Genomic DNA, 24,079 nt, shown 5'->3' on the forward strand with positions numbered 1-24,079 from the left:
ACTATACATCTTTCTGCTTGACCCTGACCATCAGTCCTTGGGTCCACAGGTTACCTTCCTCGTCTGACAGAATCCTCATGCTGGATTTTCTCCAGAATCTGAGCAATGCATTTAGCCACTGTTGACTCTTCCCCCATCACAGTAAAAAACAAAAAACCCAAAGCATCAGTGAACAATACAAGAGGCACCAAGTTATGTTTGCATACTTAATATCTGGTTGATTTGGAATTGGGTCTAGTAGCATGGAAAGGGAGAAATAAGAATGGACAAGAAAGAAGAGGTCTATGCTGAAAGGAGGAAGAGAAAGGATTCTATATAAGTGAAAGTCCAGACCCTGTCCTCTGACAAGGTAAGTTCTAGATCATGGAGCCAAGCTGCAGTTGGATGGTACGGCTCCCTCTGCTCCAACACTCTCTCATCTGTTGCAGCAGTCTGGCTTGTTTCCTGACTTCCTGTCATGTGCCAGGCACTGTGCTTTATTTTCATAAGCACATTTTAAATGCAATGTCAAAACTTAGATATTTCTTATTCCCATTTTAAGGATGAAGAAACTCATGCTAAAAGAGATTCTTTCTCAAAACATCACATCTAGCTGATTTTCAAATCCAGGAATATTTTTGGACTTCCCTGGTGATCCAGTGGCTAAGACTCCATGCTCCCAGTGCAGGGGGCCCAGGTTTGATCTCTGGTCAGGGAACTAGATCCCACAAGCTGCAACAAAGGAGATCCACATACTGCAATGAAGACTGAAGGCCCCTGGTGGGGCAACTAAAACCCTGGAGAGCTAAATTCTCCAGGTAAGAACACTGGGAGGGATTGCCATGCATTCCTCCAGGGGATCTTCCCCACACCAGGGATCAAACCTGTGTCTCTTGTGCTTCCTGCATTGCAAGCAGATTCTTTACCCACTGAGTCACCTGGGAAGCCCAACTAAAACCCAGTGCAGCCAAATTAAAAATCCAGGAATATTTATCTAAAATAATGAACCATCTAAGACTAAGAGAATAAAGACCATATAATTTACCATCAGAATCAAAGTTGTAAGTAGGAAGAATATGAGTTCAGTAGAAATGAGAAGACTCACTTATCTAGTTAAAAAAAAAAATCTCCCATGACCAGTGAGATGTTGAATGGGGCTTGCCAGAGGCTGGCAAGTGGAGGAAATGGAGAAGATATTGGTTAAAAGGTAGAAACATTCTTGTATATAAGGTACAAACTTTCAGGTATGAGATGGATAAGCTTTGGGGACCTAATGTACAGCATGGTGACTATAGTTAACAATACTGTATTATATACTTGAATGTTGCTAAGAGAGTAAATCTTAGGTTTTACTCTTCTCACTACAAAGGAAAAAAAGTAATTATGTACGTTGATGGAAGGGTTAACTAAGCCTATTACAGTAATCGTGCCACAATATATTTGTATCAAATTGTCATGTTGTACCTTAAATTTACCTGGTTTTATGTGTCAGTTGTATCTCAATAAAGCAGGAAAAAAATAAAGATCATTAAACTGAGATTTAACAAAGTTAAATAAACTTCCCAAGGTCACAGACTTATTGAGTGTCTAAACCGGGACTCTAATCCAAGTCTGTATGACTCCAGACTTAGTGTTTCAAACATCCAGGTAAACTACTTCTAGAAAGGGAATTATAATACAGGTAACCTAAGTTATCATTCACCTTAGCTGGAAGACAAGCTCCACAATCAGATAATAGTATCAAAAATAAATAAAATTTATGGAGCAGCATTTAGGTTGTACCAGACACTAAGCTAAATTCTGTATTTGGATAATTTTAATTTTTTCTCACAACGAATCTAAGAGACAGATACTAATATTATCCTTATACTAAAGTTGAAGAAATCGAGACTCAGAGTTTTGTTAATGGTTTGCCAGGACTTAAGTCCTAACCTTTGGGAACTATGCACTCTTAGTCACTTTACTGTATTTCAAGCCATATCTCCATAGGCTGGGAGTTTTAATTCCATCTTTCATAGTGCTAACTCCTTAGCTCCCGAGTACCTGAATGAAGCCTTTTACATCTGCACCAGTCTTGGGTGATACAAATAAAAGTGGATGGAGTAGCCTCTAGCTCCTCCTAGTGGCCAGAATGGCCATTAACATTTACTAAAGGATCGAAGTATTGTCAATCAGTGCTAACCAGGAAACACCAATTTCTGGGCTTATCTAAAGGCCTGGCAAGCATTAAACACCTGCAATCCAATCCATCCTGAGCCTCCGAGGCATCATTAAATGTCTGACATCTGGTATACACCAGGGTACTTTAGCAACTGGGGAAGAACATCACAGCAGATTAAAATGATAAAATTACCCCCAAATTAGTTTGGCAGATGTGGAGCAGAGACACCAGGAGTTTTGTTTTTCAGCTTCTTCCTTGCATCCCACCACAATAAATATCAGTGCTTGTTATCCCAGTTAATTATACAGTTCTCCAGCACCCAGGAAACGCCATTTTCCTTTCTTTTCTGACACACAGCTTTTAGACACATCCCTTCTAATGATCTGCTTCCTCCTCTTTTAAGAACAGTGCTGCAGCCATCCAGCTAGCAATTCAAAACTGAAAGCTACTCCATCCTCCAACCTTTATTTATTTATTTTTTTTAGGGTTAATTTTTAAGGCATACCCTAATTACAGGAATTTTCAGTCTTTAAAAAGCAGCTATTTTCAGACCTGTTTACAAGACCATGATCTGAAACATCAGTCAAAAACAGCTTGAACTGATTGCATCCTTCTCTGGAACAGAACACAGTAGTAGTAGAATGTCCATTTGTAGCTGGTTCATCTGCCCTGTAATTAAGGTTGCTTTGCAGCCCACGTAGTAGTAGAATGTCCATTTGTAGCTGGTTCATCTGCCCTGTAATTAAGGTTGCTTTGCAGCCCTGCTCCAAACGTATTTCTGGAAGGGAACAGCTGAGATTCCCCTAGATAAGATGTCAGAAAATGTGCTATCCAAATTCATTGGTTAACATTCTTGGAGCCAATTTAGTGCTGAATTTAAATCACCAGCAAAGTTGGTGATAGGGCAACATATATCCACAGAAGCTCTTGTAAAGTCAGTAATGATGGCCTTGTAAAGTCAAAATGCAGGCACCACTTGAAAATATTCTTCATAAGACCCATTCAAAGCTCAGTGAAGGAAACATCTTGCTCTTGAATAAAAAATAAAAAGACTCATTATGCGCATCAACTCAGTTTTATGCACTTAAAAGCTATAGAAACCAACCTTTCCAAATCACAAGTGATTTTTAACAGTGAGTTCATTCTTATGCTATTATTCACACAGATGGATGAAGTCATATGCATTTTAAAAATGAGAAATCAACTTTGGGGATCAAGTGAGTCAAGGATAAGAATAGGCCCAAAGACTTCAAGGCCTCCTCTCAGAGTGAAGAGAGAAACTCTAAAAACGAGAACATCAATATCAGGGGCAAACCTTGAAAACATGTCTTTATTTTTCCTTCCTAAAGCAGGTTTTATGAAAACAAAAACAGTAAGTGTTCTCAGAGGCTGGTATATTTATCTTATGCAAACCACATATGGCTAATATGTTTTCAAGCTCATTTCTCCCAAAAGTATAATTATTAAACAGACCAAAACATTCCTCAAAGAATATAGACTATAAAAGACTGATATTTGCTAGAATTTACTATCTGCAAAACACTGTTTTGCTCTGAGGTGCATAGTGGTGCAGAAAATTTGGCACCAACCACGGCCCCTCTCTGTCTACTCTTGGAAAATTCTCTCTCTTAAAATGTGGCATCTCTGCTTTCCTCCATCTGATAGCTTTACACTATCACAGGGTCTCACAGCCTTGGTATTTGGAGTCACGTGTTGAAGTAGCTCAGTGCTCTGTGGGAGAGGCAGGTGAAAGAGATCAATCTCCTGCTAGTACTCAGGGACACATCTCTTGTGCTCATACACACACACACACACACACAAGATTTTATGGCATCAGTCCAAAAGCCATCTCTTAGGATAGTCAAAAAATTAGCTTTCCCTTTTAGCTCCCTCTCTTGAAAAATACATTAAGAATCTAGCCCTATCCAAAAATCCTCTTTGTTTTCTCTCAAATGCAGAACCTGTGAATGAGCATGATTTTAAGTCAATACAGCATACATAATTTATAAAGAGAATTTTTTTAAAAAATCATGCATTTCTAAACATGGTCGTTAAGGTTACAACAAGTAATAAAAAATGCAGAGAGCATCTTGCTGGAGAGACAGGAGGTGGGAACCCCCTACTGGCTTAGCCAGAGGAAAACGACCCCACAGGTTCACCCAGCAACAGCTGTGGGATCCAGATTACAAATTTCTCTCAAGGCAGTATGAACATGAGCGTGAAATAGTCATCTCTTCTTCCAAAACAAATTTGCTAGGGCGTTGCTGTCTCAATATTTCTATAAACTAAAATGCACCACTTTGGGAGTAGAGTGAGTTGAATACTAAATTCTTAGGAAATAAAGCGCACAATACTCAAGAGGACACATACAGAAATGTTTTTTTTTTTTTTGAATCTCAAAATCAGTTGGCAGTTGGTAGCAAGGCTGAACAAAGACACAGTCAATTTTAGGTCCTTGAATCTCAGAAAGTAAACATATTTGTGGTTGGATTAATACTTATCTTTTGGGAACCATCTCCAGCAAAATGCAAGCACATTATTACATAATTTAGAAGAATATCATATGTGTTGGCTTATAAATATCACAGCAGAATTGGGTGAAGACATCCAGACTAAACTATATAAAATCCAAGCTCACAGTGGCTGGAAAATGCCTAATGTAGATGGAAGGTGAAACTCTGAATTGCTGGCCTCATCTGAGATTGTAATAAAAGTGAATGGCGAGTTTGAATTATCTAGCTTTATATTCTAATTTTAGCTCAACAAGCATTGAGCATATTCTATATTTTTAATGTTATACCAAGTCCCAGAAATACAAAGATGAAAGACAAGTACTCTGCCCTGCCGGTGGGAACACACCGTATAATGGAAAACACATGTGCAATAGAGTTAATGTGACTCTAACCAAAAAGTCTGCCTACAGGAAGGGCTTCTAGGCTGTAGGTAAAGGCATTTAGCTTGTTTGTGCATTAGCCACATTTTTATAACCATAAACAAATAATTATCCTAGCTGTCATCTCTGCATTAACAGTTTATAGCATTTTATTAACAATGTACTTTAACATGAACTATTTGATGTATCCTTCACAAGAGTTCTATCAAATAAGCAGGTAAGGAGAAAACTGAAACATCAATATATCTCAGATTTGGAAGCCATATTAAATAGCTTTAAAGCCCATCTGTGGGTAGTGAACACACGTGTGGTATTATATTAAAAAGGATTCCGAGCTCCTGTTAGGTTTAATGGGGAAAAGCTCACAATTGATTGAGAATGTCTGTTAGGGCTGATAGGGGATGGAGTGGCAGAACCCGTGTCTGTATTTATGAATCATTTTCTATCTTATTCACAGCTGCTTTTAGAAGACTAATGGTAGTAACGACCCCTTAGCAGTTTCCTGCTGAATTCTGAATACTGAAGACTAGATGGCCATATGTCCCTCCGTCCAGATAATTCCAGTCCTTTACTACAGACCAGAATAGAATAAGTTCCAGTATTTTTGCTTAGCTCCATTATGTGTGTTGGAGAAGAAAATGGCAATCCACTCCAGTATTCTTGCCTGGAGAATCCCAGGGCCGGGGAAGCCTGATGGGCTGCTGTCTATGGGGTTGCACAGAGTCGGACACGACTGAAGTGACTTAGCCGTAGCATTATGTGTGTGTGTGCTAAGTCGCTTCACTCCTGTCCAACTCTTTGAGACGCTATGGACTGTAGTCCACCAGGCTCCTCTGTCCATGGGATTTCCAGGCAAGAATACAATACTAGAGTGGGTTATGATGCCCATCTCCAGGGGATCTTCCCAATCCAGAGATTGAACCTAATCTTTTATGTCTCCTGAATTGGCAGGTGGATTCTCTACCACTAGCAGCACCTGGGAAGCCCAGCTCCATTATTCCCTTCTCTAAATAATCAGACATTATTCACAAGGTCCATTGTTATAAAAATTCTCTGAGCATTTCAAAGTGAATGATCCATTTTTAAGCATTTTCTTTTTTTTTAATTTTTTTAAATTTTATTTTATTTTAAAACTTTACAAAATTGTATTAGTTATGCCAAATATCATAGTGAATCCGCCACAGGTATACATGTGTTCCCCATCCTGAACCCTCCTCCCTCCTCCCTCCCCATACCATCTCTCTGGGTCGTCCCAGTGCACTAGCCGCAAGCATCCAGTATCGTGCATTGAACCTGGACTGGCAACTCGTTTCATGCATGGTATTTTACATGTTTCAATGCCATTCTCCCAAATCTTCCCACCCTCTCCCTCTCCCACAGAGTCCATAAGACTGTTCTATACATCAGTGTCTCTTTTGCTGTCTCATACACAGGGTTATTGTTACCATCTTTCTAAATTCCATATATATGTGTTAGTATACTGTATCGGTGTTTTTCTTTCTGGCTTACTTCACTCTGTATAATCGGCTCCAGTTTCATCCACCTCATTAGAACTGATTCAAATGTATTCTTTTTAATGGCTGAGTAATACTCCATTGTGTATATGTACCACAGCTTTCTTATCCATTCATCTGCTGATGGACATCTAGGTTGCTTCCATGTCCTGGCTATTATAAACAGTGCTGCGATGAACATTGGTTTCTTTCCCTTCTGGTTTCCTCAGTGTGTATGTTCACCAGTGGGATTGCTGGGTCATAAGGCAGTTCTATTTCCAGTTTTTTAAGGAATCTCCACACTGTTCTCCATAGTGGCTGTACTAGTTTGCATTCCCACCAACAGTGTAAGAAGGTTCCCTTCTCTCCACACCCTTTCCAGCATTTATTGCTTGTAGACTTTTGGATCGCAGCCATTCTGACTGGTGTGAAATGGTACCTCATAGTGGTTTTGATTTGCATTTCTCTGATAATGAGTGATGTTGAGCATCTTTTCATGTGTTTGTTAGCCATCTGTATGTCTTCTTTGGAGAAATGTCTATTTAGTTCTTTGGCCCATTTTTTGATTGGGTCATTTATTTTTCTGGAGTTGAGCTGTAGGAGTTGCTTGTATATTTTTGAGATTAGTTGTTTGTCAGTTGCTTCATTTGCTATTATTTTCTCCCATTCTGAAGGCTGTCTTTTCACCTTGCTAATAGTTTCCTTTGATGTGCAGAAGCTTTTAAGGTTAATTAGGTCCCATTTGTTTATTTTTGCTTTTATTTAAGCATTTTCAAATGTTTCACAGTAGTGACTCAAATAACCCTCAATGTACATTTTAATATTTGTCTTTTCATTGATATCAATATAACATTATTACCGATACTGTGCTTATTCAGCCAGGATTTTAATTTGCCTCTGACTGCCCTTTTTCTTTCTTTTTTTAATCCTTTACTATATGGTTCATTCTTGCCTACCCAATACCACTAATGATTTTGCAAATATTTCCAACAGCACACTTTCCAATAAAATGTGTTTATAATAAAATCTGAATTCTGTGAAAGTAAATTTCTATACACATTGAAAAAATAAAAATACATCATTTTAATTTTATGAAATTCTCTAATTTTTGAAGTTTATGTGGATTTTTCTTTTTTTGTATACTAACATTAAGTAGCTCAAAAATTGTCATCTTGGTATCATTTCTATGAACATTAAAATCAGCAAGGTAGACATTAAGTCAGGCTTCCTTAGTGGTACAGAAGTAAAGAGACCGCCTGCCAATGCAGGAGATGAGGGTTCAATCCCTGGGTCAGGAAGATCCCCTGAAGAAGGAAATGGCAACCCACTCCAGTATTCTGGGAAACCCCATGGTCAGAGGAGCCTGGCGGGCTACAGTCCATGGGATCGCAGCAACAACAACAATAAAAACAAAACCCCAGCCATACTGAGAAGTAATTTTTATTTAGCATATGAACCTTGATTCAAGTTACACTGATTCAAGTTACTTGATTCAAGTGATTCAAGTTACACTGATGCTAATGGAGACTACTAGGGAAACACCCAAACAGAGAGCATAGAATTCCTGCAGAAGAAGAGATATACAGCACACTCCACCGTTCTTCTTCCAATACCATATTTGGTATTTTTAAAATACTGTTTAAGAGATTTCAAATTCAAATTTAAACTTATTACTTTGAAACTCCTATGGTCATCTCTTCTTCCTTTAGCTTCTGTAGGACTTGACTGCATTCAGGTCCTTATCCTCTACTATATAGTATCTTGCATGGTAAATGTTCAGTAGATAATAATCAATTCTTGAACCAGAAAGAGGGATTTTTAGATTATGGATGTGCTTAAGAAGAGAATGCCATTTCAGAGAAATTTCCCCAAGAAAGCAGTTTTATGCAAAATGTGAATGATGCAATGTTATCTATAGGGGTAAACCATTTAAAACTACATAAATGTCTAAACACAGGAGATAGGTTAAAAATCATGGTATATCTAAATGACTGAATTTATGACAGCCATTAAAATGTTTAGTATAAAAAATGTCATTTCATATCAAATGAAAAGAGCCAGTTACATAGCTTTATAGAGCATTCTTATAACATAAATATGATTTTTCATAAAACAGCACTTATAACTATATAGTATACTTAAAATTTGGGGGAGGGGTATTTTGTAAAATTTTCTATAAGAAATATGAATTTTTTTTTAACGACAAAAATGTTTTCCCTAAAAAGTTTTACACTTCCCAAAGAACAGTTTCTCTGGCAAGTAGCATGGAATAAATGATTCCAGTGCTGAAGAGTTAGCTGCATAATGAACTCTGATTGGTGAGTCATCACAGAGGATGCTTTTCTTCCTTTGGCTTCCAGGGCTAAGACCAGGAGGGGACAGATACGTTATGCCAGTAACATAACTAGTTATTGGCAAAATAGCAGCTCCAATAGAAACATTCCATTGAAGAAGTTTCCAAGATGATTAAAATGTGTATGCGTGTGTGATAAGTGGCTTCAGTCACCTCCGACTCTGTGTGACCCTGTGGACTGTGGCCTGCCAGGCTCCTCTGTCCATGAGATTCTCCAGGCAAGAATGCTGGAGTGGGTTGCCATATCCTTTCCAGGGGATCTTCCCAATCCAGGGATTGAACCTGTGTCTCTTACATTTCCTACACTGGTACCACTAGTGCCACCTGGGAAGGCCCTAAAATGTATATATAGAAAGATATTTGGCCAATCATCTGTAACACTGAATAAGACAATAGTAATGTCAGGGCTTTGCAGATGGCTCAGTGGTGAAGTATCTGCCTGCCAATGCAATAGACACAGGAGACGTGGGTTCGATCCCTAGGTCAGGAAGATCCCCTGGAGTAGGAAATGGCAACCCACTCCAGTATTCTTGCCTGGAAAATTTCACCGGCAGAGGAGTCTGGCGGGCTATAGTCCATGGGCTCACAAAGAGTCGGACAAGACTGAGCACCCACACAAAAATGTCAAAGGAAAACACGTATCTTTTATTTTGCCACTGTTACCACTTACAGTTTGCCATCCAAGACAGCACATTCTACGAGTGTTAACAGGGGTAGTGAGGGATAGAAAAGCTAGGTATTCCTAAGTATACTTATTTTTTTAACTTCTTTATTGATGTTATATTAGCATACAGCAAACACCACATATTTTAAGTGTACAGTTTGATGAGTTTTGACGTATGTTTACACCCATGAAACCATTAATATGATCAAAGTAATGAACATGTCCATCATTCCCAAAGCTTTCCTTATGCTTTTATAAATGCTCTCTCCAACCTCTCCTCACTCCACCCACATACCCTGTCCCCAAAGCAATTTGTCACTTTAGATCACAGACTAATTTGTCACTCTGGGTTCATTTGCACTTCCTAGAATTTGATGTAAATAGAATTATGTTGAGTATACTCTATTTTTACTTGCTTCATTCACTCAGCATAATTATTTGGAGATTAATTCATGGTGTAGAATATACCAACAGTTCATTCATTTTTATTGCTGAGCAGAATTCCATTATATAAATTTTTGCATAGAATAATTATATTAATGTTATACACATTATAAAATTATATTAATTTTTATAAATATTATATAAAATAATATGCATGTAAAATTATGTGACAAACATATAAAATACAAGTTTATCCGTTCACTTGTTTGATTTGTTTAGAGATTTTGGCAATTAAACAAAGCTTTTTTGAACAGTACTCTGCAAGTCTTTGTGTGGAAAGACTTTTATTGCCCTTTAATGAATACTTTGGAGTGTACTGTCTAGATCACATGGCAGAAGTGGGTGTAATTTTTTAAGAAACTGCCAAACTCTCAAAGTAATTGTACTATTTTATATCCTCTTCAGCATTATATGGGGACTTCCCACGTGGTGCTAGTGGTAAAGAATCTGCTTGCCAATGCAGGAGACGCAAGAGATGCGGGTTTGATCCTTGGTCCAGAAGATCCCTTGGAGCAGGATATGGCAACCCACTCCAGTATTCTGGCCTGGAAAATCCCAAGGATAGAGGAGTCTGGTGGGCTACAGTCTATGGAGTTGCAAGGAGTTGGACACAACTGAGCACTCAGCATTATCTAAGAGTTCTAGCTACTCTACATTCACTTGGAATGTTCAGTCTTTATAAATTTAGCCATCCTCATAGATATGTGGTGTTTCCTCATTGCAATTTTAATTTGCATTTCTTTAATGATGAATTGTGCTGTGTGTTGCTTCATTTGCTTATTTGCCTCAATAGTATATCTGTTTTGGTCTAGTCAAACCTTCTGCCCATTTTTAAAAAATAAGTTCTCTTTTTTATTGAGTTTCAGAGGTTTTTATATATTCTGGATATAAATTCTTCATCATATGTATGATTTAAAAATTTTCTCTTTACCATTAGTTTTCAACAAATGCATCATTAGACAAACTGTAATTTTATTCTTGTTTCTTGTACTTGGGATTCATTGATATTATTGATCTGTGGAATCATAGACTTCACTGAATTTGGAATTTTTCAGTCTTTATTTCTTCAAATTTTTTTAGTCCCTGTCTTCTGTGAGCACTCCATTAAATATATTAGCCACATAACATTGTTTTACATCTCACTGATTCTCTATCCATTTTTTAAAATTCTCCTTTATTTCTGTTTCTGCTTTATTTCTGTAAATAGACATATTCCCAAGTCTTCATGCTTGCAAATTTTTACATCTGGAATGTTGCTTTTTCACAAATCCCATCCATTGTGTTATTCTAATCAAACATTTTAATTTACATTTATAGAAATGAAATTTTTCTTTTTTATATCTTCTACTTCTATACTTTTTTAACATATAGAATAGGGTTTTGAGAACTATTTAAATGTTTTTATTTGCTAATTATAACATTTATAACATCAGGCTTTTAGCTGACTGATTTTTTCCCTCTCATTATGAGTCATATTTTTCTATTACTTTGTTCAATCATTTTTTATTGAATTCCAACATTGTGAGCGTCACTTTGCTGGATGTGGGATATTTTTCTATTGTAAATATTCTTGAGCTTTGTTCTGGGTCACAATTAATTTACTTGGGTACTGTTTGTTCTTTCTTTTAAGATTTGTTAGGTGAGGTTGGAGAAGTGTTTTAGATCCTATATAATATCCTATAATTGATGGAGACACCAGTGAGCCCACCATGATGCCCTATGAATCGGGAGGTTTTTCAGTCTGTATGGAGAGAAGAAAGGCTATAATCAGCCCTGTATCCCTGCCAGGGACTGTCATCTTTAACCCATTCGGGTGATTCTTCCCATGGCCTTGGGTAGTTTCCTCACCCCTGTTCACTCATCACCACTCTGCTAAAGAAACAAAGAGATGGGCTCAGATCTCCGGGTTATCTTTCTGTGCAGCTCTCTCCTCTGCAGCCCTTTGGGTAGGTAAACTCTAGGCAGCTGTTTTTCCTCAAACTCCCAGATTTGTCTCTTCAACTCAGGATGTTGGACAGACTCTGTCTTCATATTCTATGGCCTGGAAGCCCTGTCAACATAGAAATATAGGGAAATTCATAGAGCATACCACATTTCTCCCTACTTTTCAGGCATCACTGTCCTCCATTCCCTGATAGTAATACCTTGAAAACCCTTATTCCATATATGCTGTTCATTTTTTTTCAGGTTCAGTGTAATTCTGTTTCCAGAAATTACATCTTAGTTGGAAATCAGATCAGATCAGTCAGATCAGTCGCTCAGTCATGTCCGACTCTTTGTGACCCCATGAATCGCAGCACGCCAGGCCTCCCTGTCCATCACCAACTCCCAGAGTTCACTGAGACTCATGTCCATCGAGTCTGTGATGCCATCCAGCCATCTCATCCTCTGTCGTCCCCTTCTCCTCCTGCCCCCAATCCCTCCCGGCATCAGAGTTTTTTCCAATGAGTCAACTCTTCGCATGAGGTGGCCAAAGTACTGGAGTTTCAGCTTTAGCATCATTCCTTCCAAAGAAATCCCAGGGCTGATCTCCTTCAGAATGGACTAGTTGGATGTCCTTGAAGTCCAAGGGACTCTCAAGAGTCTTCTCCAACACCACAGTTCAAAAGCATCAATTCTTTGGTGCTCAGCTTTCCTCACAGTCCAACTCTCACATCCATACATGACCACAGGAAAAACCATAGCCTTGACTAGATGAACCCTTGTTGGCAAAGTAATGTCTCTGCTTTTGAATATGCTATCTAGGTTGGTCATAACTTTCCTTCCAAGGAGCAAGCGTCTTTTAATTTCAAGGCTGCAGTTACCATCTGCAGTGATTTTGGAGCCCAGAAAAACAAAGTCTGACACTGTTTCCACTGTTTCCCCATCTATTTCCCATGAAGTGATGGGACCGGATGCCATGATCTTCATTTTCTGAATGTTGACCTTTAAGCCCACTTTTTCACTCTCCACTTTCACTTTCATCAAGAGGCTTTTTAGTTCCTCTGCACTTTCTGCCATAAGGGTGGTGTCATCTGCATATCTGAGGTTATTGATATTTCTCCCAGCAATCTTGATTCCAGCTTGTGTTTCTTCCAGTCCAGCGTTTCTCATGATGTACTCTGCATAGAAGTTAAATAAACAGGGTGACAATATACAGCCTTGACGAACTCCTTTTCCTATTTGGAATCAGTCTGTTGTTCCAGGTCCAGTTCTAACTGTTGCTTCCTGACCTGCATACAAATTTCTCAAGAGGCAGATCAGGTGGTCTGGTATTCCCATCTCTTGAAGAATTTTCCACAGTTTATTGTGATCCACACAGTCAAACACTTTGGCATAGTCAATAAAGCAGAAAGAGATGCTTTTCTGGAACTCTTTTGCTTTTTCCATGATCCAGCAGATGTTGGCAATTTGATCTCTGATTCCTCTGCCCTTTCTAAAACCAGCTTGAACATCAGGAAGTTCACGGTTCACGTATTGCTGAAGCCTGGCTTAGAGAATTTTGAGCACTACTTTACTAGTGTGTGAGATGAGTGCAATTGTGGGTAGTTTGAGCATTCTTTGGCATTGCCTTTCTTTGGGATTGGAATGAAAACTGACCTTTTCTAGTCCTGTGGCCACTGCTGAGTTTTCCAAATTTGCTGGCATATTGAGTGCAGCACTTTCACAGCATCATCTTTCAGGATTTGGAATAGCTTCACTGGAATTCCATCACCTCCACTAGCTTTGTTTGTAGTGATGCTTTCTAAGGCCCACTTAACTTCACATTCCAGGATGTCTGGCTCTAGGTCAGTGATGACACCGTCATGATTATCTGGGTCATGAAGATCTTTTTTGTACAGTTCTTCTGTGTATTCTTGCCATCTCTTCTTAATATCTTCTGCTTCTGTTGGGTCCATGCCATTTCTGTTCTTTATCGAGCCCATCTTTGCATGAAATGTTCCTTTAGTATCTCTGATTTTCTTGAAGAGATCTCTAGTCTTTCCCATTCTGTTGTTCCTCTATTTCTTTGCATTGATCGCTGAAGAAGCCTTTCTTATCTCTTCTTGCTATTCTTTGGAACTCTGCATTCAGATGTTTATATCTTTCCTTTTCTCCTTTGCTTTTCGCTTCTCTTCTTTTCACAGCTATTTGTAAGGCCTCCCCAGACAGCCATTTTGCTTTTTTGCATTTCTTTTCCATGGGGATGGTCTTGATCCCTGTCTCCTGTACAATGTCACGATCCTCATTCCATAGTTCATCAGGCACTCTATCTATCAGATCTAGGCCCTTAAATCTATTTCTCACTTCCACTGTATAATCATAAGGGATTTGATTTAGGTCATACCTGAATGGTCTAGTGGTTTTCCCTACTTTCTTCAATTTAAGTCTGAATTTGGTAATAAGCAGTTCATGGTCTGAGCCACAGTCAGCTCCTGGTCTCGTTTTTGCTGACTGTATAGAGCATAGGGGGACTGGAATGCAAATGTAGGAAGTCAAGAAACACCTGGAGTCATAGGTAAATTTGGCCTTGGAATACGGAATGAAGCAGGGCAAAGACTAATAGAGTTTTGTCAAGAAAATGCACTGGTCATAACAAACACCCTCTTCCAACAACACAAGAGAAGACTCTATACATGGACATAGTTGGAAATGGCTATCCCTAAATGTATTCTTTCTTACTCCGAGTGACAACCTATAAGCCTCAGCATTCTGAATAGTGAATAAGCAACCATAATGTTCAGAGGATCACATACATTCATGGAGTTTCAACTATTCCTCTGTGAAATAACTCATACAAAAAGAAAAGAAAAAAATAGATGGCTTTGACCTGAACTGTTGTTGTTTAGTGGGTACTGTTTTCAGTAAATATTTTATACTTTATCTTTTTAAAATTAATACTTTTCATACTATTCTTGAGTAGTGATATCTATTAAAGTACTGTGTATTAATTTTGGTTTTTACTGCCAAATTAGAGTCCCTTTCAGTAGACTATTGGAGTAGGAAATGGCAATCCACTCCAGTATTCTGGCCTGGAAAATCCCATGGATTTTCCAGAGCCTAGCAGTTTATCATCCATGGGATCACAAAAGTGGGACACAACTTAGTGACTAAACCAACCACAAAGATAAATTTAGAAATTCTTTATTTTACATCTGCTTTTTCTTAAAATTCAGGATGGGCCTGGGTGCCTTGGAGGCCCTGTCACCAGGCCACAGCCCAGAGTCTCCAGTCACGCATGAGGCAAGATGTTGAGACTCAGCTTGGGAAACCAGGACGTTCAAACCCGACAATTACAAGATGCTGCCACAAATGTGCAAAAGCATCTAGGGGGCTGTGCCAAATCTCTGCTGCTTATGTGCAGAAAACTGCCAGACTGTGTCACACAGCAGAACTCCTGGTGAATGACATCAATGTGTATGTCTCTGTAGAGACTCATCTAATTTAAAGAGGGTTCTGAAGAACTTTGCTGATGAGTTTGCCAGACTTCAGGATTATTGACAGGCAGAAGTTGAAAGATTTGAAGTCAAAGTATTAGCTGAAACTTTGAAAGCTTATGGAACCATTGTAAAAATAAAATAAGATGACTCAAAGCAATATTAACAGCAAGGAATCAAGAAGCTAAACAGTTAACTCAGTTAGAAAGAATACATCAGAGAAACCCATCTGATTGACATGTTATTTCACAGTCAGAAACTGAATTACGAACAGCTACAGTGGATGCTGTCTGAACAACTCATCATCTGGAGGAAACTACTGACAATTTTCAAAAGCAGAAAATAAAGGATATAAAGACTATATTTTCAGAATCTATCACTATTGAAATGTTATTTCACAGTGAAGCTGTAGAGGTCTACACTGCTATCTACCAAAATAAACAAAAGACTAATGAAGACTTGGAGGTTTTCCGAAATTCTCTGTATCCACCAGATGATTTACCTTGTTTAGATATCGTAAGAGCAAATCAAAGGCATCTCTTCAGAAATCCCTGTCAGCTAAGTGTTTATCTGGAACAGGACAGCTATCTACCTATCGACTAAGAAATGATAGACAAGCAGAAGATGATTGATGAAGAGGAGGAAGACAGACATTACAGAAGAAAAAATTAAATTTCTTAAGTAAACTTTGCATTTCCATTTTCTATTTTAAATAACTGGGAAGCCAGATCTACTAAAACTGTAAAACTTTATACTGGTTTGCTATGTTAAACCTCAAAATGAAATCCTACCGGAAATGGAGAAATTATTAAAGGAAATTTATGCTGACCAACAAAAATATAAATAAATAAAGAATAAAATTCAGGATGTTTCTATGTAAACTTAACTTTAGAAGAATATACAGGCTAAAACAATAAGGATATTTTATAATAAAGAAAACATAATTTTTGTGTAGATAAAGCATACCAACTTACAGAATTTCATATCAAATGCTCAGACTGTACCTATAGGTAAAATCACTTTAACTGCTTTGCCTGGGTTGATTGCTTGGTTGCTTCAAACTCCCTAGCAATTCAGTTAAATTGGTTAGACCATTATATAATATGAAACTGACAGGTTATTTCACTGAACTGACTCACGAAGTCAATCAAAAGTTGAACTGGTTTTATATGGAGTCATAGACAATCTGGGAATAATCTTGTGTAGAGTGCTGTGGGGTTTGGAGAGCACTGAAAAAACACTTGTGAATCCCTTTCTTTTCTTCTAATGTTTTTATCGAAGGATTTTGAAGATACAGTATTTAAGCTCCTTAGAGCTAAAGTGTCTTTGGTATTTGAAGAAATAATCTGTGATTGCAAATAGTCTATGAAATGTATTTTTGCACCACAATATCAAGTGAGGAAATCACATTTAGAACTTAGAATAACAAACCCCCTGTTGGTATCATGAATAGAACACTCATATTAACTAAATAAAACAAACACCAGTAGGAAAGTGGTCTGCTGCTGCTGCTAAGTCGCTTAAGTCGTGTCTGACTCTGTGTGACCCCATAGACGGCAGCCCACCAGGCTCTTCTGTCCCTGGGATTCTCTAGGCAAGAATATTAGAGTGGGTTGCCATTTCCTTCTCCAATGTGTGCATGCATGCTAAGTCGCTTCAGCTGTGTCTGACCCTGTGAGACCCCATGGACAGCAGCCCACCAGGCTACTCTGTCCACGGGATTCTCCAGGCAAGAATACTGGAGTGGGTTGCCATTTCCTTCTCCAATAGGAAAGTGGTCTGCTGCTGCTGCTGCTGCTGCTAAGTCGCTTCAGTCGTGTCCGACTCTGTGCGACCCCATAGACGGCAGCCCACCAGGCTCCCCTGTCCCTGGGATTTTCCAGGCAAGAGTACTGGAGTGGGGTGCCATTGCCTTCTCCGAGGAAAGTGGTCTAATATTTACCAAAGGACCATGGCAAAGCTGGAGTAGAAATCTTGAGTGGTATTCAATAAATAGGTTAGTACATGTATGCTGGATTTACAAAGTATATCTTGGTACTCCTTGTCATTGAAAGGTCAGTAAGCACAACAGTACTAATAGGCCTGCTTCAAACTTCTTCCTAATAGTCAGAATTGAGGTTTTTTTCTCAGAATGTCATTTTGTACATTAAGAGACTTTGAAAAAGACTAACTTGGAAGAACAGCACAGTTTCTCTGAAATCTTGTAGTTTAGAGTGGTATTGATAATTGTACCTTCCCTATCCCCATTTCCCTTCTAACTGCATTTTTTTTCATCAAGAAAAAACACAGGCTGAACTGAGTATTAGAAAGGAAGCAACATGGTCTAAGATGGGGTCTGGGTTAAAAGTAAGACGAAACTACTGGGTTGGTCAAAATGTTCATTTGGGTTTTTCCATAAGATCTTAAAGAAAAACCCCAATGAATATTTTCAATTATTTTCAATAATTGAAATTTCAATATTTTCAATTATTGAAAATATTCCAACCCAATACAATCTAAATGCCATGTTTTATAGACTCACATAATTTAACATTCTGCTAACACATTCTCTAATTGTACATATGTTTTAGGAAGTGAAGAAACTTTACACAGCCACAAGATAAAAGCCTATCCAAGCACATCTATTGTAAGTTAGTTCTCAGTCCTACCTGGTAGATCACCAAATTCAGTTCAGTTCAGTCACTCAGTCATCTCCGACTCTTTGCAACCCCATGAACCGCAGCATGCCAGGCCTCCTCACCAGCTCCCGGAGTCCACCCAAACCCATGTCCATTGAGTCAGTGATGCCCTCCAACCATCTCATCCTCTGTCATCCCCTTGTCCTCCTGCCCTCAATCTTTCCCAGCATCAGAGTCTTTTCCAATGAGTCAGCTCTTCACATCAGGTGGCCAAAGTATGGAGTTTCAGCTTTAACATCAGTCCTTCCAATGAACACCCAGGGCTGATCTCCTTTAGCATGGACTGGTTGGATCACCAAACTGGTTGACATGAAATTTCCTCCTCCTTCCACTCAGCAGGGTTTCTAAAGGGGAAAGATCCTGGCTATGGCCAGCAGCAGTGCCTCTTCCTCCTACTGCCTGACACCCTCATCCTTTTCCAAGGCATTTAGCTGGAGAATGCCAAGGCTCCCCACCACTGTAGACCCAATGCTTCAGGGAAACGCCCAGTAACTTGTGCTTATCAAAAACAAAGACTTGGAATTCTCTATAGAGAAGGCACTTTAGAGGAGGGGGCTTCTCTGGTGGCTCAGATGATAAAGAATCTGCCTGCAATGCAGGAGACCTGGGTTCTTTCCCTGGGTTGGGAAGATCTGCTGGAGAAAGGAATGGCTATCCACTTCAGTACTGTTGCCTAAAGAATTCCATGGACAGAGGAATCTGGAGGGCTATAGTCCATGGGATTGCAAAAGTCAGACACGACTGAGAGACTAACACTAAGAGCACAGACTTTGGTGTGAATCATACTGATTGCTATGTGAGATAATACACAGAATTTCATTTTTCTGCTTATTTAAAAGTAATAATAATAATTGCTTTGGTCTCATCAAGACTTTTATGTGTATAAATTTATTGCCACATTAACATTTTTATCCATTATTGAAAATATTATCCATTGTTACTAATAAAATCAAACAGGGTTACATAACCCTAACATTTTTTTTCCTGAAAGAGGACTGTGATCTCATAGCCTTTGATTTTACTCAAGATTCACAATGGGGAAAAAAAAAAAAAAAGGCCAACAAATTTGTTGAGGCAACCAGGCTTCCAAGGATCAAGTATACAGTATTTAAAACACATCATTTCAGAATCAATATTATATTGTTATCAAAGTTCTATATCAGACTTTATTGGGGCCATAAGCCCAAAGAATTATGGGCTTGAAAAATAGCGGTGATGGAGCTCTGCAGCCTGTATGCTGGCGAGGGCAGTGACCTGTAAACATCTGGAGTTAGTGGATGACTTTCTCCACCTCTTCACCCTCTGTACAGCATTCTGTTTGATTGTTTCAAGCAAATTGGATTCAAAAGACTGAGAGCCATATGCCTAGTTGATAACAGCTCTTGAAAGTGAAACCTAGCAGTTGAGTCAAGACAAGTTGAGTGGTAAGAGAGAAGAGTCTGATAATCACTGAATCAATCAATGTCCAGTGTCTTTGCTTCCTGTACTGAAACCAGAGAAATATTGTCAGAATAGTATATCAATAAATTATTTTCCTTTCATATATTTTTAAAGATCTTTTGATCAATGAATTATTAAATTCCTGAATGAAGGTAAGGAAGGTGGAACACATTTATTCTTCTCTGTAAGATTTGTTTGGACGTACTGCAAAATGAATGGCTCTCAGCCTTCAGAAAGTGTGTTCTTCCCCCATGGTGTGCCTCCCCTTTGCTGTGATGCCACATGTGACACAAAACACAATTAGCCTTTCAGTTAGACTTTGCGTTTTTCTGATCTTCTAACAACTGGGTGTCAGATATCTTAATGTATTACCACCCACTCACAACAAGATTATACATTAGAGTCTGTGCCATCTACTTTTATGAAATATTTCTGAAAGCTAAAAGGAATAAATTAACTCTACCAAATTTGTGATAAAGTTTCTTTCTCTGATTGTTAATATTTCCATGACTGTACTGTATTTTTTAATTGAAGTAACATTGACCTACAACATTATGTAGGTTTTCATTTTAATGAGTATACACACACACACACACACACACACACACACGTGAAAATGAAGTCGCTCGGCCATGTCTGACTCTTTGCAACCCCATGGACTATAGACTACCAGGTTCCTCTGTCCATGGGATTTTCCAGGCAAGAGTACTGGAGTGGACTGCCGTTTCCTTCTCCAGGGGATCTCCAGGGGATGGGATCGAACCTGGGTCTCCTGCATTGCAGACAGACACTTTACCATATGAGCCACCAGGGAAGCCTATATATATACATGCTCACCACCCAAAATTTAGTTTCCATCGGTCATCATATAGTTGAATTCCTTTACCCATTTACTAGTGGGTAACCACTACACTATTCTCTGTATCTACTTATTTGTTTTCATTTGGTTTATTCATTTATTTTATTTTTGTTTATTATTTTTCATATTCTACATATGAGTGAAATCATACAGCAATTGTTTTTCTCCATTTATTTCACATGATATAATACCCTCAAGGTCCATCCATGTTGTGACAAATGGCATGATTTCATCTTTTTTATGGTAATATATATATATATATACCTATAGAACACCACCTTTATCCATTCATCCCATAATGGGCATTTAAGTTGTTTCCATATCTTGATATCATAAATACTGCCTAGATGAACATGGGGTTGCAAATATCTTTTTTGATTACTGTTTTCTTATTATTTGAAAACATATTCTTTCATATTCATTTTTCATATTCATTAATATCCCAGAAATGGGACAGGTGAATCATATGGTACTTCTATTCTTAATCTAAGGAGGCATCTCCATTCTGTCTTCCATGCTGGCTGGACCAATTCAGGTTCCCACCAACAGTGCATGAGGATTCCTTTCTCCACCTCCTCACCAACATTTGTCATTTCTTGCCTCTTTGAAGATAGTCTTTCTGATAGGTTTGAGGTACTATCTCATTTGGTTTTGATTTGCATCTTTCTAATAATTAATGATGTTGAAGACACTGTCCTTTCTCCATTGTATGTTCTTAAGGTAAATTAATTCTTCATATAAGGGTGGGTTTATTTCTAGACTGTCAATTTAGTTCCACTGAGATATATATATATATATATATATATATATATTTATTTTTCTGTCAATATTATGTTATTTTGATTACTATAACTTTGTGATATAGTTTGAAGTCAGGAGGTGTTATACCTGCAGCTTTGCTCTTTTTTGTCTTTGATAGCTTTGGCTATTCAGGGTCTTCTGTGGTTCCATATATGTTTTAGAATTTTTGGTTCTGTTTCTGTGAAAAATGTCCTTGGGATTTTGATAAGGATTCCATTGAATCAGTAGATTGCTTTAGGTAACATGGACACTTGACAATGTTAATTCTTCCAACTCATGAGCACAGAATATCTTTCCTTTTTTTTTTTTTTTTTTTGGTGTCTTCTTCAATTTCTTTCAACAATGTCTTATAATTTTCAGAGTATAGGTCTTTCACTTCCTTGGTTAAATGTATTTCTAGGTATTTTATTCCTTTTGTAAATGGGACTGTTTTTTGCCACTTTAGTTTTTTAATTGAAGGATATTTGCTTTGCAAAATTTTGTGGTTTTCTGTCATGCATCAAGATTTAGTCATAGGTACACCCATGTCCCCTCCCTCCCCAAACTCCCTTCCATCTCCCTCCCCAAACTCCCTTCCATCTCCCTCCCCATCCCACCCTTCTAGATTGTCACAGAGCCCCTGTTTGAGTTCCCTGAGTCATACAGCATATTCCCTTTGGCTGTCTATTTTTCATATGGTATTGTTAATTTCCATGTTACTCTCTCCATACATCTCACCCTCTCCCTCCTCCCCTCCCCGTGTGTCCTTTGGTCTGTTTTCTATATCTGTTTCTCCATTGCTGCACTGAAAATAAATACATCAGTATCATCTTTCTAGATACTATATATATATGCATCAATACATGATATTTATATTTCTCTTTCTGACTCACTTCACTCTTTTGTATAATAGGTTTTAGGTTCATCCAGCTCATAAGAACTGACTCAAATACATTCCTTTTAATGGCTCAGTAGTATTCCATTGCATATATGTGCCACAGTTTCTTTATCCATTCATCTGTCAATGGACATCTAGATTGCTTCCATGTTCTAGCTATTGTAAATAGTGCAGCAATGACCACTGGGATACATGTGTCTTTTTCAGTTTTCTGTTTCCTCAGGGTATATGCCTAGGAGTGGGATTACTGGGTCATATGGTGGCTTTATTCCTAGTTTTTTAAGGACTCTCCATACTGCCTTCCATAGTGGCTACATTAATTTACATTTCCACCAGCAATGCAAGAGGGTTCCCTTTTCTCCATACCCTCTCCAGCATTTATTGTTTATAGACTTTTTGATAATGGCCGTTCTGACTGGTGTGAGGTGGTATCTCATTATAGTTTTGATTTGCATTTCTCCAATAACAAGTGATGCTGAGCACTTTTTCGTGTGTTTGTTAGCTATCTGTATGTCTTCTTTGGAGGAATCTGTTTAGGTCTTTTTCCCACTTTTTGATTGGGTTGTTTTTCTGATATTGAGTTGTATGAGCTGCTTGCATATTTTGGAAATTAATTCTTTGTCAGTTGTTTCCATTTGCTATTATTTTCTCTCATTATGAGGGTTGTCTTTCACTCTGATAGAAGGCAATGGCACCCTACTCCAGTACTCTTGCCTGGAAAATCCCATGGATGGAGGAGCCTGGTGTGCTGCAGTCCATGGGGTCGCTAGGAGTCGGACAGGACTGAGAGACTTCACTTTCACTTTTCACTTTCATGCATTGGAGAAGGAAATGGAAGCCCACTCCAGTGTTCTTGCCTGAAGAATCCCAGGGACGGGGGAGCCTGGTAGGCTGCCGTCTACAGGGTCGCACAGAGTTGGACACGACTGACGTGACTTAGCAGCAGCAGCAGCTCATTGTTAGCATATAAAAATGTTACAAATTTTTGTATATTGATATTGTATCCTACAACTCTACTGTACTTGTTTTTTATTTCTAATAGCTTTCTGGTGGAGTCTTTAGGGTTTTCTATACATAAAATCATGTCATCTGCAAATAGGAATAGTTGTACATCTTCTTTTTCAACGTGGATGTCTTTTATTTGTTTTTCTTGCCTAACAGCTCTGACTAGGACTGCCAATACTATGTTGAATAGGAGTGGAAAGAGTGGGCATCCTTGTCTTGGTCCTGATCTTAAAGGAATAACTTTCAAATTTTCATCATTAAGTGTGATGTTAGCTGTGTGTTTTCATACATGGCCTTTATCATACTGAGGTATGTTCCTTCTATACTCTTTATTGAGAGTTTTTATCAAATGTATATTGAATCTTGTCAAATTTTTCTGCATCTTTTGAGATTTCTTTTTACCATATGCTTTTTTATCCTTTATTTTATTAATGCAGTGTCACATGTTGATTGGTTTGAACCATCTTTGCATCCTTAAAATAAATTCTACTTGATCATGGTATATGATCCTTTTCTCATATTGTTGAATTTGGTGTGTTAATATGTTGTTGAGGATTTTTGCATCTGTGTTCATCAGAGACATTGACCTGAAATGTGTGTGTGCACGTGTGTGTGTGTGTGTGTGTGTGTGTGTGTTGTCCTTGTTTGGTTTTGGTATGATGGTGATGTTAGCTTCAAAAAATAAGTTAAGAAGTGTTCACTCCTCTTCATATCTGGTAGCATTCACTGGTAAAGCCCTGCATTTTTGGTTTGGAGGAACTTTTTGATTACTATTTCAATCTCTGTACTTGTAGTTGATTTAGATTTTCTATTTCTTCAGTCTTAGAAAGTTGTTATGATTCCAAGATCCATCTATTTCTTCTAGGCTGTCCAATTTGTTATACACCTCAGTCATGTCCAGCTCTTTGTGACCCTATGAACTGTAGCCCACCAGGCTCCTCTGTCCGTGGGATTCTTCAGGCAAGAATATTGGACTGGGTTGCCATGCTCTTCTCCAAGGGATCTTTCCAACCCAGGAATTGATCCCGCATCTTCT

General features: G+C 38.3%; 1 protein-coding gene and 1 pseudogene across 1 annotated transcript in view; one reads left to right on the top strand and one right to left on the bottom strand.

The window, feature by feature from the left end:
• Positions 1–2,067: 2,067 nt before the first annotated feature.
• The window catches only part of SNX7 (sorting nexin 7), a 164,135-nt gene continuing 142,123 nt past the window's right edge, over positions 2,068–24,079 (bottom strand). Inside the window, exon 9 of the mRNA XM_025288225.2 lies at positions 2,068–3,169. Coding sequence (XP_025144010.2) covers positions 3,143–3,169 — 27 coding nt within the window. The 3' untranslated portion in view covers positions 2,068–3,142. The remainder of the gene's footprint in view (positions 3,170–24,079) is intronic.
• On the top strand, positions 15,181–16,481 carry LOC102394734 (annotated as a pseudogene).

Source organism: Bubalus bubalis, chromosome 6 (assembly GCF_019923935.1).
Source record: "Bubalus bubalis isolate 160015118507 breed Murrah chromosome 6, NDDB_SH_1, whole genome shotgun sequence".
NCBI lineage: Eukaryota > Metazoa > Chordata > Mammalia > Artiodactyla > Bovidae > Bubalus > Bubalus bubalis.